The sequence below is a fragment of the Glandiceps talaboti genome, chromosome 9 (assembly GCF_964340395.1).
Source record: "Glandiceps talaboti chromosome 9, keGlaTala1.1, whole genome shotgun sequence".
Classification (NCBI taxonomy): Eukaryota; Metazoa; Hemichordata; class Enteropneusta; family Spengelidae; genus Glandiceps; species Glandiceps talaboti.
The window spans coordinates 6812980-6831215 of record NC_135557.1 but is presented as its reverse complement, the minus strand read 5'-3'; the positions used below and the strand labels follow the sequence as shown (position 1 = coordinate 6831215).

The following is an 18236-nucleotide window of genomic DNA, read 5'->3' as shown; positions in this document are numbered from 1 at the left end:
ACGCACCCAGCTGGGGAGAGATCACCGTGGGTAAATTAAGTCAAAGGTGGAACTTCGTCTCATACTCACCACATTCACACATCCTCTGCTCATGATTTACCCCGGTGGAAAGACATGGTCAAATATGACTTTTCGTACAGTGATACATATCAGGGAATTAGAATGTCTGACCGTCTGTATTGGTACATGTCATTGGATCATATACCAGTTACTTCCAAAACATAGAGACTTTTTACTGCACGATGCTTTTTTACACAACCTTACAAATCATACAAACAGAATACAGACCCTGATAGCGCTAGCGAGTGTCTGTATTTTATTTGCGTAATTTGGAACTTAATAACATTGTGTGAAGCCGAACAAATATTCTGCCCTGTACTAAATTGAACCTCGAAAGGCACTCTCTAGTTTTAGTATCTGGTCATTCGGCGTATTTATACAGAAACAGAGTCGTTGATTCGGTGAATAGAAATTTCATTACTAAGATTATTGATTGTTTTAACGTTGCAATTAGTGGGACACAACATACTAATATTTACAAACACCAGAACGAATCTAGATCTGTTGTCAATATCTAGTAACAGACTGCTATTGAAGCCCTATCAGTCAGGCAGTAGTTGTGAATTCAAGTATTGGACGTCTGATAAGACTAAGGAAATTATCATTATTTTCTTTTTACAATTTTTCAGACATCAAACGAGGCGTTCAGATGGAGTTCACGAAGAACGTGATCGATCGAGTGGTATCTGACCTGGAAATATGTTCTGTCATGGAGTCTCAACTGTTAAAATATCAATGCACTCCACCGGAACCGGAACCTACGCCATTTCTAACAACAACTACGTGTCAACCATGAAGATAACCCGGATGCTATCTTTAACTGGACAATGTGGTTCAAATTCTAAATCTGAATAAAGCTATGACACTTATATCTATTTGATTTCATTTATTCATTTATTTATTTATTTATTTAGAACAGGGATCGAATAACCTTGTTGACACTCTGTGGTTGCCTACACACCCCTTCACATTCCCGCCAAACATTGCCAGAAACAACACCACCTGGAAGTTTAGAAGTCAAACTTTTTAATAGATCCAAGTTAATTGCATGACACGATTCAGAGCAATTTCCCAACAAGCTTAAGACCAGATATCGCCACCAAATACAAAACAATCGGTCTAAAAGTGTATTTCATTTTTTTTATCACAATTAACAAATTACTGTATTAGTGATCCATTTCTTACAAATGATCTGATTATGTTGTCTTACAATGTAGTATTATGAACTTTGAGTTCAATTAAAATGCAAGAATCAATCACAACAAACTGTGGAATAACTTTAGTATTTTCTCATTATCCATTGTGTACAAAATTTATTATACGAGAGTATATAGTGACTATGAGGTCATTGTCCAAAGGCAGACAGTAGTAGTAAAACATTGTCGGGACAGTCAGATCATAAATGTACACAAAGGACACATTGTCATCACGATCTTAGCCTTTATAGGTCTGCTAACGTCTACAGCTAGGTTTAGATTGATTCCGGTCTTGTCCCTAAACTTTTCTATTTCCATCTTCTTCTCTGAAACCGGATGTTGGATGGTTTTGATATTTGGTGTGCATGTCCCTTAGGATACTATTCTGGAAAGATTTGATCATGAAAAGTTAATATAACTATTTTTTTTATTGATTTTATTTTGATATTTTGGTTATATTGGTCTTCTTGTCTGAAACCTGCCAGTTGTCTGGTTGATTTTGACATCTGGTGAGCATGTGTCTTAAGAGGAGTCTATTAAGAATTGTTCTCACCAAGATGATATAAGTAGTCTTCTATTTTTAGCAGATTTTGGGTATTTTGGTCAGAATGTGTATTTTCGACATCTCCTAAAAATCCGATGGAATTGCTTTGATATTTATCGTGCATGTGACTTTTTGGGAGTCTATTCAGATACTCATTTTTACGTGTCACCGTGAATGCAGTATGAAAATTTCTATGTAATATACACAGCTGAAAATTCAACATTTAGTCATCATAGAAAATTACATTTCAGTGCAATTCGTGCATTGTATGTAGGTCGCGTAGAATTGATGATATGAATAATTTAGATATCGACCAGTAGTTTGTGACATGAGGTGTCCTTCTCACGACATCTGTAAGATCAAAGAGATATTGCTGTTTATACACTCGGACTGCAATTTTGGTAAACGGAGTTTAGCAACTGTGAGTAAATTAATTAGTAATTTATTACCTTATATGGTCAGACAGTTTTAATTGATAAGTTGCCGGATTCAATGGCCCCATCCACTAAATAATGTGTGTCCCGAACTTTCCAGAAAGTCAACTATAATTGACAGGTTGTCAAATTCCATAGCTCCGCCCATTGAATCCTGTCTGTCCTGCTCTTTGGAACGTCACCAGTAATTGACAGCTGCAGGTTGTCAAAACTTCTATGGCTCCACCCACAAAATACTTCTTGTCCTGAACAGTTCAGCACATTTTACAGCGACGACATCTGTCTATGGTAGCGACCATGATTCGATTGCTATTCAACCTGTTTATTGCCGCCATATTATATGGACGTGTTTCTTGTCAGTGTCCATGGTGGTGGTGTCCAGATCCTGAAGAGCCTGCACCACCTCTCTGTAAGTCTTCAATGTTATTTTTGCTAACCCTAGTTAAAGCACAAAGGTCGCGACAGCGCATGTACAACTTCCGTACATGTCAGTGACAAGCGTTCTACACGACGTCATTAAGGTAAAGCGTCGCCAACATTGTTTGAATATGTCACCTCCATCCCGACCTCAAAAGAACGAGAGAAAATAGACATTTCCTGGCTAAAGAATTCAGACTCACTTTTTAAATGTGTATGGCGGATGGATATAAGTGAACATATTAGGCCTTTATTTGTTATCATAAATATTGCAAACGCTATTCTTACTTGTTTACTGATGCATATCATAGGGAAAATCAAGGTCATGGTTAATTTCTGATCGTGTCGAATCCTGACATCAGGGTCGTCATCAACACTTGGAGTGTCATTTCCCTCCCAGTCATAAGGCCTAAACAAATAATTGTTTGGTTCCGGTTATCCGACTCCACCTACTTTTTCACTGCCAACCCTAAACTTTTTTTAACGTATTCGGGAGAAAATAAAATAAAATCGCACAAATTGCAAAGTCTCACGAGAAATAATGGATGCGGAAACTGACATCAACTTAAAAAGACAAAATAAAACTGTTCTTCCAATATGTAATCGCTTTACATCTGATATGATGAAATAAACAACACAGAGACCATTTGGAAAACAAAGGAAAACCTGAACTAGACACTAACACAGAATAAAAATACAATAAAATATAATAGAAAATCTACCTACCCCACCTATTCTAAAATTGAGCATAACCGGAACCACACATTTTTTTATTAGGCCTAACATAGGGCCAAAGAAATAAATATATCATTTAGTTTTTGAATAATAATAACTTATCTTGAGCTACCCATAAAATAAATCTCCCACACTGGTCAGCGTAAATATAAATTGATTATTGGTGGTTATAAACAATGTAACAATATTATTTACAATACTGATTGATTAGTATTTATTATCACATTTCCCATGATGCAACATTCAACATGGCAGGTTTGCAAGTTCCCTATTGATGACTGCATGAAGGCACGTTAGTTCATTTCATTTAGAAAACATGTAGCAAGAAACTGTTCTCATTCAATCTTGCTATCTTAAAATGTAGCATGAGCAGTTTCTTTTTGTTTTGTGTGTGGTTATACTGCACAGAGCCAGTAAACACTAACCTGCAATGGATTGTATTACCACACCGGACAACAAAAATTGTCTTTGCCCCATGATATGCTAGCAGTATCAAACATCATACAAGTATGATATGTTGTGGAAAACGTAACAATGATTAGTATGTTACTTTCAGTGAGTTATGGCGCTGATCCTACCCAGGTATCTGTTAGTGGTACATCATCTGGTGCATATATGGCCATTCAGATGCATGTTGCCTACTCTGCTAGTATTATGGGATCTGGTGTTGTAGCTGGAGGTATGTTACCAACTTTCCTAAATTTGAAATTTGTATCATTATACGGTCTGCACATATATATATCTGCCTGACTGTCTGTCCTGCACTGTCTATGTATGTATGTATGTATGTATGTATGTATGTATGTGACCGTTATATCACCATTGCCTATCTACTAGTATTCTGCCAGCCTGTATATCGGTACTGCGCTATACATTCTAGGGTTATTTCTTGATGTCCCAAATATATTATCTAAAGTATGACTTTGTAGATGGGATGCATAACTGTGAAATCTGGCAATGGTTGTTCCCTATTAGGCTAGTAAAGTACATGTGTTACTGAAATGTGACCAATGACTTTTTGTAACATCAACAGGGCCATACCATTGTGCCAAAGGGAGCACACTGACCGCTCTTCAGGCCTGTATGAGTAATCCAAATCAAATCGATGTCCAGGAACTTGTGGATTTGACCAATCAGAAGGCACAGAGTGGGGCGATAGATCCAGTGTCTAACCTGCAAAGTGGAATTACATACTTGTTCAGCGGGTCCTTGGACACAGTCGTGGACCCAGGTATGTTACTTCATGTCAACACTGTTTTTGTTTTGTTTTTGTTTTGTTTGTTTGTTTGTTTGTTTGTTTGTTTGTTTGTTTGTTTGTTTGTTTTGTTTTGTTTTGTTTTGTTTGTTTGTTTGTTTGTTTGTTGTTGTTGTTGTTGTTTTTTTGGGGGGTTGTCATTTAGCAGACTTTACGTCACGAATCCAAAATGGTGAATAGTAACACACCACTAGTTGTATTGTCTGGAAAACAAACTGACGACATGATGTCACAGATTCAACATAGTAAATCGTAAAAAGTCATCTATTTAAGGATTACTACATTGTCTTAAAACAAGCAGACGATATGAGGTCACAAATTTGACATAGCGAATGGTAATTAATGAGAAATGTAAGAATCACTACAATTTTATTGTCTTAAAACAAGCAGACGATATGAGCTCACAAATTCGACATAGCGAATGGTAATTAATGAGAAATGTAAGAATCACTACAATTTTATTGTCTTAAAACAAGCAGACGACATGACATCACAAATTTGACGTGGCGATTCGTAATACGTCATTTAAGAATCATTCACTTTCGAAATTGATCAGACTTGATTTGTCATACAGTCATTCATTAATTATGCCATTGTTTACAATAGGAGTAATGTTTGCCGCTGAAGATTACATGCACACATTCATGCCTAGTTCAAACATTATCACAGATTATGGTATCTCAGCTGGCCATGCGATGGTAAGTCAAGCTGAAAAATCTCAACACAATAATATGTCCTTAATTAAAGTTTATCTTTGAATATTAAACAACGCATTCATGTACATAAAAGTCAACTGGCAACCGTTGCTATAATAGGTTTCTCCTCCGCCGGGGCATTTGATCCGCCACAACATGATTATCTGATTGGTAGATATTGACATTGCCTTGACCAATGAATTCTTTCGTTATGTAAGGTTACAATTGAAAATTGTGCTTGAATATTGATTAATCAAAGCTATGACATCCCACAACGCAGGAGCCAGGTCTGAAAGGGTATTTCTGATTGGTCAATACGTGCCATGGCCATTGAGGGCGTACTTCATACACAAGGGTTTACAAAATCAAAGGGTTTATTACATGTCTTGCCAGTGGTGGAACATGTACTTAATTTGTGATTCGAAATTTCATTCATTTGCGAGATTTGCAGTTTGTGATTTAAAATCTTTAAGCATTTACCAATACTAACTTGATTTCAATGTTTGTTGAATCTCTGTATCACTAAACTAGCAGATGTTATGAATATTCATGTCCCTCAGGAACAATTTCCCTAAAATCAAAGTTCTTCAAACCACATATGAAAGTATGTGCCCCTTTTCTTACGAAATCGTAAATGACCTTTAGGTTTTCTCTGTCAATATTTGAAGGCATTAGACAATAATTTAGGGGGAGACTTTGGATTTTAAAGTGGCTAATATCCTTTTGGCCAGTATTTCAAACATTTACCTGGCGACCATTGTCCCCATATCCCTTGATTTTTAAAGGGTTGATGATTTTTTCTGCAAAACAACAAAAAAAAAGTTTCAGATTTTCACTTCAGAGGTGCATGTTAAATATGTAATTTTCTGTCTTGACTCAACAGATAACAGAACATTATGGTAGTCTATGTGCTCAAGAAAGAATGCCGTACATCAATGATTGTAACCATCCATTGGCTTACATTATGATGAGTGAAATCTATGGAGGAACGTTACAGGTTAGTGTGTATATCAATTATTAGTTGATTAATGTATGTATGTATGTATGTATGTATGTATGTATGTGTGTGTATATATGTATGTATGTATGTATGTATGTATGTATGTATGTATGTACATGTATGTATGTATGTATGTGTGTATATATGTATGTATGTATGTATGTATGTATGTATGTATGTATGTATGTATGTATGTATGTATGTATGTATGTATGTATGTATGTGTGTATATATGTATGTATGTATGTATGTATGTATGTATGTGTGTGTGTATGTATGTATGTATGTATGTATGTATGTGTGTGTGTGTGTGTATGTATGTATGTATGTATGTATGTATGTATGTATGTATGTGTGTATGTATGTATGTATGTATGTATGTATGTATGTATGTATGTATGTATGTATGTATGTTTTCTTACCCATTCAATGTTATGTTTTTATTTTTTCCACACAGAAACCTACCTCCTATGGTAATCCCTTGCCTGGAGATGTAAGTGTTCCTTGATTTGCTCTCGTGTAATTCATAAAACACTACAATAAACACAGACAACTTGGTTGTGTTTTGGCATGACATTAAATAGGCCTTGCAAGGCTTTAGAAGCGTTGTTCAAGTTCTATTACACCTGTTACAGCAACGATTTTGCAATTATATAGTTTCTGGATGCACTTACTCGACTGTATTTGACCTTAACACATAAATGTTAGTTCTATGATTTTCATGTTACAGATGTTAACATTTGACCAACTGGAACATGAACCAACTTTCACTGGTACTTCTTGTATAGACGATATTGGTTACATTTATATACCAACTGGATGTCGTAACAACCCAGGTAACAACGCACAGCTTTTAATGGTTAATTCTACATTAAGAGAGAGAGAGAGAGAGAGAGAGAGAGAGAGAGAGAGAGAGAGAGAGAGAGAGAGAGAGAGAGAGAGAGAGAGAGAGAGAGAGAGAGAGAGAGAGAGAGAGAGAGAGAGAGAGAGAGAGAGAGAGAGAGAGGGAGGTGAAAATGATATCAAAATGAATAACTGAACCCATTCGTGTCATCTGCCGCATGCAATGACGGTACTTTTAATATTTTATATGTTAGTTTGCTGATAGCTTGATTTCATTGATAGTAATATTTTTGAATTAAAGTATTCATTTTAAACATTTTCAGGCTGTAAGGTACACATTTCATTCCATGGTTGTCTACAAGGAAGGTATGTATCCTTTTGTAATACCTGAAATGATGGGAAACCAAGAATTTGGAAGAGAAATGGTCACTTTCAACACGAATAAACTCTCAGTAATACATTCATGCTTAACTCTTACACCAACTGACTTTGGGAAGTGAACTGTCAAGTATATGTATATTTCAAGTGAACGTTGTCATGTCTAAGCAAATTTCAACATTTTTATGTTAAATTTGGTAACGACGACAGCCATGTTGGAAAAGTAGACAACGGTGCACGTGATATTATTATAAGGAACTCTGTGATTGTTCAATTTACTGCTCTATAATGACATGTTGTAACCGTTTGAGGGCGATCGAAGATATACGAGTTTCAGTGAATTACCTTCAAGGCAGGTAGATATTGTAGTGATTTTGCCATGGTTATTCAAGATATCGTGAAGGTACCATATCCATGGACTGACATTGATCGTCGTTCATTTACACGTACCATTCAAAACCACTTATTTCACATTTTCCTTATACAGAGATAACATGGATGAGGAGTATGCACTTAACACAGGATACAATGAAGTTGGTGAACTCAACAACATCATTATAATTCACCCACAATCCCATGCGTCTGCACTGGCAGGAAACGGAAATGGATGCTGGGATTGGTGAGTGAATCTATTTAAGTATAATAAGATATCAGACTAAGAATTTAACATTCTTTTAGTAGAAAATATAAGAGTGTTTGAATGCAACATGATAGCCAATATTGTTCACTCGGATTCACATGTATTCTAGTATACAAAGGCCGATAGTTGCCTAATGTTCTTTTTTTAAAAACTCTTTTATCAAAAGAAAGGTTACCCCTGGTAACAGGGATTAGAACATTTGAATGCAATCTCTGTAAATTAAACATCTCGAGCTTTTGTCGAACATATCAATTTGACATTGTATGTCTGTCCTGACCAGTGAGAATTCAGACGGTGACGACACCTTCTTTGTTTTTAATTGCCATTTTTACACTGTAAACTTTGAACTCTGAACCTGGCCGATTGTATCTATTCACAATGCTACTTGTAAACTTGGAAATTGTGACAGTTTTTAAAGATTTTTTATAAAGAATAGAGATTTTATGAAGTACGTCATAACAATCACACATTCTTGTAGACATCGAAATGAGCTAAGAATATCACAGATATATACTATATCATGAGGTAAAAGACATAGACTGACCAATTTTCAGTGTATGTTCCTAAAATGACGTCATTTTACTCTGTTTTAGGTGGGGATACACGAACCAAAAGTATGGTGAGTCTTGTAGAGGATAAGCATGGACTATACAAAGCTGGAATTAGATATATGTGCGTGTGTGCGTCTGTCTGTCTGTTTATGTGTGTTTCTGATGAGTGCGTGTGTGCGTATTTAGTTACGCATGTATGTATTTATTACCAGATAGTTTGCACTGACTGTGTATGTGTGTATGTGTGTATGTATGTATGTATGTATGTATGTATGTATGTATGTATGTATGTATGTATGTATGTATGTATGTATGTATGTGTGTGTGTGTGTGTGTGTGTGTGTGTATGTATGTATGTATGTATGTATGTATGTATGTATGTATGTATGTGTTTGTGCGTATGCATGTATGTATGTATGTATGTATGTATGTATGTATGTGTGTATGTATGTGTGTATGTATGTATGTATGTATGTATGTATGTATGTGCCCATATCTCTGCATTCATTCACATCGTTGTCTTCTGTAATACTAACACATTGCAACATTGTAATACATTTTATCAACAGATGAAAAGGATGGTGTACAGATGGAGTTCATTAAGAATATCATAGACGTGGTGACCAGTGAACACCATGCATGTGGTGTAGTTAGGTCTAATATGGTCAGACAACAGTGTATTGAACCGCCAGTCGATCCACCAACCCCAGAGTGTTAGTTTCTGATTTGATGGCTGAGATGAAGTATTCAATGATTACATCAGTACTAGGATATATGGGGGGGGGGGGGTTATATGCCAACTTGGAACATTAACTGTAACTAAATAAAATACTTGCATGAAAATCACTTACTAAATCATACTCATGTCAGTTGATATGTTAAAGAAAAAATCTCCAGATATCATTTAGGATTGTACCCTTGTACAACCAGTGATTGTAACATGACCATATTTGGTAGGTTTGTGCATGTCCATTTCAGTACAATCCTGATGATTAACTTCAAGTTGTGGGTGCACCAAAAAAGTTACGCCATCGGATAATCTATAGTACACTATAGATCTCTCGAGTCATGGTTATGTGGTGATTACACATACACGTATTTAGTTTGGAGAATAACATGTAACTCTTCACATTAAACAAAAAATAGCACAAAATATGCAAATCAGATCCATGACTCTATTATTCCAAAAAAAGGTCTCAAATAAAGATTTCATACAATCATTTGATTGCTCAGTGTTCTTTCTTTCTTTATTCTTATTTCATTGTGAATAAATGCTGCCATGTATGGTTGGATATTTTAAGATCAGTGGTTTTCCCATTTACATGTCCACATAATGTCTCACTATATGTAAGCTCTGGTCGCCATGTTAAACCATAGACACTGTCGAAGGTTAGCACCTGCACTAGCTGTTTCAATGAGACAACCCAAGGATGATCACTGGAAATTGTTACAACATCGATACTTAGACCTTGTACATGAATTCTGTACATGTCAATTACAGGACTATTTTATCTATAAGTGGTACAAAATAAGTTCAAATTGTGATTTATCTGGGTGCTGTTTTTTGGGTGCGGACCCAAAATAAATTGAATTTGATATATTGGACTATATACTGTGTATAACGCTACAGCAATACATTTCCCCACAGGTGATTTAATACTGTTTACGGTGTATAATATTATGAGTTAGTCACTATATTTAACCCATTGGTTTTTAAGAAAATGATTTAATGCAGCTAGTGCGGCTTTCAATTCCAATGGCTCATTTACATGACACAAGTCTACCTTGGAAAAGAGTCGTTCATAAATCAGTCAACCAAAATTGTTTGTTTTAGATAACATGACTTCAGAAATAGAGATTTTTATTGTATTTAACGGTTTATTTTTTAATTACTTCAACCCAAAGACAAGATACTCGTTGGTCAATACAGTGTAAAAAGAAGTAAATGAAGACGATTATGTGATTCAGAAGTGCTATTTTAAGCTGAAAAGACATTGTTTCTCTCTTGAACGTAATTTTCAGAAAAAGGTAGTTAAAAGATACTTTGGCAAGAAAGTTAATTGTCACAATTTTAACTTTTTGCATGTAAAAAATATGAAGGCTTGGTCGGGTTATCGGAAAGACACTTTATTTATTTGGCCTCATATAAATAGCAAGAAATTTTAAAAATGTGTAAAATATGTAAAACGCTACAAAAAAGCTAGAAAGTGTCTGAAAAGTTTGTTACTGTATATGAAATAACAAACTTTTTAGACACTTTCTTACTTTTTCCAATTTATTGAGTTACAAACATGGACTTTGTTTTTGAAGTAGCAAAACACACTAAAGTTGTTTTATGAATAAAAAAATCCAAAATAAATACCATTTTGTCATCCATACGTCCACTACTATGTTAAACTACCATTCATTCCAGTGTTCTCCCCAGGATTGAAGACAAGCATTGCTGATAATTTGCATATAATTTGCACAATGATTTACATATGCCTTTCATATCTCCAACATTCAAGCTCACTTGTTAACAACACATTCACATAATGAAATAGTATGAGTCAAGATTTCTCTTTATTGAAAAGTATGCATATTTCCTAATATCATTTCAAATACATTTCATTTAGACAAATTTGCCAAGTTGGTTGTGTAAATCAACTCAAACCGATTTTTCTAGATATTCTAGAAATAATACATCATGGTTCCTTGCCTGCCCCGTTGAATCATGGGAGGTCATGGCAGGTCAAAGCACATTCTAGAAGTAATGGTGGTGAACCCATGCCTAGCATTTTTATGATCTATTAAATTATCGTATTAATACATAATTTTGGTCAATAAAGGCAAGTAAATGGTGTTTTAGCAAGTATCAAAGTCATTTAGATACATTTTGATACCGTTCAATGCTCTAAACTTAGAAAAATGTGCTTTGTTTATGCTAAGGAGAATACTGCACCTAATGTGTGCCTGCATGCAGGACAAGTCTGATGAAAGGTTAACCACTGAAACAAAAACATTTACCATGCAAGAGATGGCCACAAAGTGTCACTTTCCTATAAGTCCTGTCTGTTAAGTAAATGCTAAACATAGCTTGCCAGGGTTGTATTTTAATGCAAACTACCCTTCACTCGACTGTATGTCTGCATGCTTGAATGTCTAGTGGTCGGTCAACCATTGAACTTAACTTTTACCATTGAAGACATGGCCACAAACTGTCACTCTCCCATAAGTCATGTCTGTTTAGGCAAATGCTAAACCTAGCTTGCCAGGGTTGTATTTTGATACAAACTAGTGTACCTTTCACTCAATGCATGCCTGCACACTGGACATGTCTGGTGAAAGTTCAACCACTGAACTAAGCATTCACCATGTAAGACATGGCCACAAGTAGTCACTCTCCCGTAAGTCATGTCTGTGAGGCACACAACACAATGTCTTGTCCTCTGTAATTGTTCACCTGAAGCGATAGGAAATCTTCGGATATCCGCACAATGCATAACAGATTTATATATATTTACAACAGGCGGAAGAACGCCATACGTAAATATCAAGAAGGTGGACATAACAAAACAGAACATTTCAGACTTTGAAGCGATAGAGAATTTTGGTATAAATATTGTCAATAGGAAACATGTCATTATCAATATATGGTATAAGAATCTCAGCAGATCGAGAAGAAAGACGTGACTTCGTTGATAATCAGACATGCTATAGATAATGTTACTACATCTAGAATTAATATCAACGCAGACCCTTCTTCTTCGGATGTTGAGTCGACAAGACAGTACTTTTGCGAATATGTTTGTAATTGTTGAAAAGATACTCTCAAAGTTCCTAAAAATCCATTCTTGGAGGAAAAAGAATGGCACTGTAGCAAGAACAACATAAATGACAGCAGAGGCAGAGTATGTACTTGGTGCATATGCATACACCATGGTAGTCAGGTGGATAAAAAATATCATTTTTTTCCTATAGTTTGCTGTATGAAATCTCTCGCTTGATGTTTGAATCTTATCTTGATAACAGAATATCCACATACAATGTATAACAAAAATCACAAAACGTTGCCATGGTAACATATCATGTAGCCACAATGTGATGTTTAGAAGTTTGCTGAGCACTAACAGCATGCCTTGTAGGTGAAACAGCCTAATTAACGGTCCTAATGCATCATAATCACAGAGTAATACCAGCAACGAGAATATTCCCTTAAATAATTCTTTACCAGTTTCAACAAGAATGCTTGGCTTAAGAAAATATAGGGTGCATGTCCTGCAATACTTCATTAGTCTGTAGAGGGGTAGCTTGAATGAATACATTATGATGACAATAATAGCTGATGCCTCGGTACAATATAGGCAGAAACACAGTGCTATTAGGAATACAGCAATGCCACCTATAAATAAAAAGACAACATATTAGTATACAATACAATACAATACAATACAATACAATACAATACAATACAATACAATACAATACAATACAATACAATACAATGCAATACAATGCAATGCAATACAGGACAGTACAGTACAATACAATATTAATACAATACAATAAAATACAATACAATACAATACAATACAATACAATACAATACAATACAATACAATACAATACAATACAATACAATACAATACAATACAATACAATATATATTTATCGTCCCAACATGGGCAATTCTTTATGTGAAAGTATAGAATAAAACAATACATGATAAAAGATTTAAAACAAGGTCACAATATCCAATGGAAATATTGTTGAAAAGATGTCGTCAAATTGAGAAATACTACCATTGCAAGAGTTATATAGAAACGCCTGTGATAAGAACGTCGTTTTATTTGTGGTGGACAATGAAAACTGGCTTTGAAGGTGCCGAAAAAGTCTACTTCGTATCACTATCAAACTGACAAACATTGATACAAAAACAACACCGAGCCCCTCTGATGTAGGTTCATGCACATACATGTACTTGTCTGTGGTTCACTCGACACTTTTATCAGTTTGTCTATGCCTGTGAAGGTTTTTCATGTTGTAACATAACATTTGAGTGTAAGCTTATATAATGCAACGTAATAGTCTGTCTGGTCCTAAAAATAAACTTTCAGTGTATAGATTATATGTTGAGTTTTGGTCGAAAAATCGCCAACACATGACAATACAACAACAAAACATATACACGGCATTCAAGTCTGCAATGAATAATTACAACAGATGTGATCGTGGACTTTGTATTTTAGCAACTCCGCTTGTGTACGGTCTTTTTCGAAATCTCTTGAACGGATTTTGAAATCTAAACGACAGAAGTCATCTGAGTATTTCAGGAGAACCGGATCAATGCCACTCTAATAGAAAGGCAACCGTACGCGTCGTCTGTCGACTGTTGTTTCTGACAGGTGTAGTCCTGCTTGCAGGCGGTGCACGCGTTTCACTCAACACCGTGACGGAGAAGGAATGGCCGACTTACTCCGTAGGCAAGCAGGATAATTGTTCATCGCAGAAATGGGTGCTAAAACTTTTCGTTTGACTATATCGTTTCTTATAAGGAGGTATATGTAATGAACGAGTCGACTACCAATTTATTAATTAATGTGTTAATGTTTAGCTTTTTACAATTATCAATACAATTTTGAGGATAATTTACAATCTGACACCTACATGTAGTGTATACTAAATATGCAATCAGCCGACTTTTCTGTAATACGATAATGATGAACCCTTCAAGTAGCGGTCGTCTATTTCAATATGGAAAAAAAGCCTAAATGAAGACTTTCGATCGTCAACAAATAGTTACAGAATTGAAAGTCTGTGGATGTGACAGAACTGGAGTGTGTTGGTAGTTTTTCAAGGTGTATAAGTAGCATCATCAGCTCACAAATATACCATATTTAGACACCACGTAACTCTTACTGCCCCAATAAACACTATATTTTATGAGAGACTGTGTTATAGGTTAGAATTTTGTGATTGATTAACAAAGACGTGATGTTAATGACTGTGTGGGTGACTGTCGTTGAATTTTAAATTGCATTTCATATGCATCTCGGGACTTCTTGAGGAGCGACTTTGACTATACTGTGAGTGGAGGTGTAACTCGGACAAATACCGTATAGGGACTAAATTAGACAATATTGCATAATTAGTTCATTCACACGTTGAATACATGTGGTTGTCATGGTTGCGTAATCCTCGCCTGTCTGACTTTCATTCTTGAGACTTATATTCTTTTCATTTCAACTTTCATTTCAATGCAATAGTTTTCTGTGTTTAGTAAATGGGTGCGTTAGCTAAAGTATATTATGGTACATTTATCATAAGGCGTAAACAAACTTTGTGTGTTTCCGATTACATTCAATTTTAAAATAGTTGGGGTAGGTAGATTTTTTATCTTATTTTATTATTATATATATATGTACTTCAACATCTCCTGACGAGTGATTTACTCACGAAACAGGCTTGTAGAGACGAAAAACCCGACTTGATTTTCTTCTACCCTCAACATATATATATATATATATATATATATATATATATATATATATATATATATATATATATATATATATATATATATATATATATATACATATAATTTCATTCTTCTTTCGCCAAGTAGAGTGCTCGATCACCTTGGAGAGCTATCATACATAAAAATGAAAGAAGACGAGTCTGATATTACATAGTGGAATTACACTACGGACCGTTTCACCCGAAGGATCGTCAGGTGTAATAGTGTGGTTTAATAGTATTCGTTAGCTATACATCCTGCATTATGTACATAACTTGTGTGTGTTCAATGATGGCTGTGTGTACACAAAAAGATTGACAACAAAGGTTACGTATTATTAAGTAAGAACTTGTTAGCGTGCCGGCATTTACTGATTAATTCAGTTCTGCTGTTCAAGTTCGTTGATTTGTCGGCAGTTATAATAAAATATTTTTCCCAGAGGCATAGTTGACATCGTTTGGTAACGTTAGAGTATGAGGAAGCCTGCTTGAGAACTGACCAGTGTACGTCGTAATTAATGTATATATATATATATATATATATATATATATATATATATATATATATATATATATATATATATATATATATATATACATATATATATATATATATATATATAAACAGGTTTTGAAAATTTGAACCAAATTATATGCTATAGACCCTACAGAACTGTTTCGTGAGGTGCGTAGTCCTCACTCATCAGGGACAGTTCTGTAGGGTCTATAGCATATAATTTGGTTCAAATTTTCAAAACCTGTTTATAATTCGCTCTACTACCCGTATTGAGCACTTTTATGTGGTTTTATCTACATCCAGTCAATTATATATATATATATATGGTAAATGGAGTGTCTAGTTCAGGTTTTCCATTGTTTTCCAAATTGTCTCTATGTTGTTTATTTCATCCTATCAGATGTACAGCCTTTACAGATTGGAAGAATAGTTTTATACTGTCTTTTTAAGCTGATGTCAGTTTCCGCATCTACTATTTCTTGCAAGACTTTTTCCAATTTTATTATTATTTTTCTCGAATACGTAAAAAAATGTTTAGGGTCGGCGTGAAAAACTAGGTGGGGTCGGGTAAGGTAACCGGAATTAACCAAACAACTTATTTTTTTATTTGGCCTAATACGACAGTGTTTGCAATGGCAGGGACACTTCAGTTGACTGACTATTAGGACTAGTATTGTTGATAAGTTAGCACACCTACAATGACAACTGTTTACACAATAAACATCACAGGAGGTACCGCGTTCAGGAGCGTGTAGTCTGGATGCTGCCAACGTGGTTTCTAACTAAACACTATGAGTGGAGGTGTAAATGGTAACGATACTGTATAGGAACTAGACTATGTGAGTGGATGTGTAAATGGTAACGATACTGTATAGAAAGTAGACTGTGAGTGGACGTGTAAATGGTAACGATACTGTATAGGAACTAGACTATGTGAGTGGAGGTGTAAATGGTAACGATACTGTATAGAAAGTAGACTGTGAGTGGAGGTGTAAATGGTAACGATACTGTATAGGAACTAGACTATGTGAATGGAGGTGTAAATGGTAACGATACTGTATAGGAACTAGACTATGTGAGTGGATGTGTAAATGGTAACGATACTGTATAGAAAGTAGACTGTGAGTGGACGTGTAAATGGTAACGATACTGTATAGGAACTAGACTATGTGAGTGGAGGTGTAAATGGTAACGATACTGTATAGAAAGTAGACTGTGAGTGGAGGTGTAAATGGTAACGATACTGTATAGGAACTAGACTATGTGAATGGAGGTGTAAATGGTAGCGATACTGTATAGGAACTAGACTATGTGAGTGGAGGTGTAAATGGTAACGATACTGTATAGGAACTAGACTATGTGAGTGGACGTGTAAATGGTAACTATACTGTATAGAAACTCAGTGGTCTGAGATAGGAACTAGACTAGTGATCGTGTGACTGACAGCTGCTTAGCTCGATAGTCTCGACGCTTCCCCACAGTAGCAAGCCAACATTTTCACGAACACAGTCCCCAAAACACAATAGTTTTAAAAAATACGGTGACGGTTTTTTTCCCCTAAATATACAGTAGTCTACCATTAGGAGATAAAAAAAATCTGTAACACTCTCTAAAACGGCAGTTTGGTAGGCGTTCTATGAGTGTGTTACATGGTCAAAATAATGCATTAGGGGAGACTAATACATCAGTCATTTAGTCGATTAGGCCTGTCATTGTTTTAGGTTGGGTGCGGTTTGAACCATTTTAGTTCTCTTCCGACAAAAATCGGATTTTACTTTCAATGGAATCCATTTTCTACCCCTAAACAAACACATATTTTCTAAAATGTCATCAAAGCGGGATATGGAAGCATGTTTATTATAGTAAATGTATGGCACTAAACTATATGCTTGGAAGAATGGTTTTGTCGTAATATAACACTAGCACTACATACTGATTTGACATTGATTATGTTGCCTGAAACAGTTTAATATTATCAATTTTGGCCTTCTATCAAGATTAACCATAGACCCTCCACCGTATGGATTAACTAAGCGTTCAAACCACCAATTGCTTGGGGTGGGGTGGGGTGGGGTGGGGGGGTCTGAGGCCTAACTGTAGAATTTAGTTTTTTTGTTCTACATTGATCCAGAGCAATGAACTATATATATGATCTCGCTCAAATGTACTTACCGATTGCATACTGGCTATCAAATAGTCCCATGGTATTTTCTGTCAGAAAGAAAATCAAGTCCCATATCTAGCTGCTTTACTATTTACAGTGGATTTAATATTAATAGTTATTTATACAAACAAGGCCTGGTCCAGTGACAGTGACATATCAGTGCTTCGTAACATCTGTAAGTGTAACACAGTCTTCAATAAATAGTTCTGCTGCTTGCAGTCGGCAGTCAATTCTGCCATTGTCCCTTCCCAACTCATGTCTTCATGTACCACTGCAACTCCCGTGTTGTCATTACCTTTAACGGTAAGGTTG

The 18236-nt window shown here is 35.4% G+C and overlaps 2 protein-coding genes across 2 annotated transcripts in view; both read left to right on the top strand.

The window, feature by feature from the left end:
* The window catches only part of LOC144440467 (poly(3-hydroxybutyrate) depolymerase-like), a 7504-nt gene extending 6648 nt beyond the window's left edge, over positions 1-856 (top strand). Inside the window, exon 11 of the mRNA XM_078129835.1 lies at positions 690-856. Coding sequence (XP_077985961.1) covers positions 690-856 — 167 coding nt within the window. The remainder of the gene's footprint in view (positions 1-689) is intronic.
* Positions 857-3920: 3064 nt separating this feature from the next.
* LOC144440466 (poly(3-hydroxybutyrate) depolymerase-like) lies at positions 3921-9466 on the top strand. Its single transcript, XM_078129834.1, has 10 exons — positions 3921-4065; positions 4420-4617; positions 5248-5339; positions 6220-6333; positions 6794-6829; positions 7067-7172; positions 7503-7545; positions 8045-8176; positions 8791-8816; positions 9318-9466. Exons 1-10 carry the CDS (start codon positions 3921-3923, stop codon positions 9464-9466), a joined length of 1041 nt encoding a protein of 346 aa, XP_077985960.1.
* The last annotated feature ends 8770 nt before the right edge of the window (positions 9467-18236 follow it).

Excerpts from the sequence above, each read along its gene's own strand:
- LOC144440466 (XM_078129834.1), top strand. The coding sequence starts at position 3,921 with ATGATTAGTATGTTACTTTCAGTGAGTTATGGCGCTGATCCTACCCAG. Across the intron at positions 5,340-6,219 it reads TCTCAGCTGGCCATGCGATG|ATAACAGAACATTATGGTAG; the intron begins GTAAGTCAAGCT and ends TTGACTCAACAG. Across the intron at positions 7,173-7,502 it reads TGGATGTCGTAACAACCCAG|GCTGTAAGGTACACATTTCA; the intron begins GTAACAACGCAC and ends AAACATTTTCAG.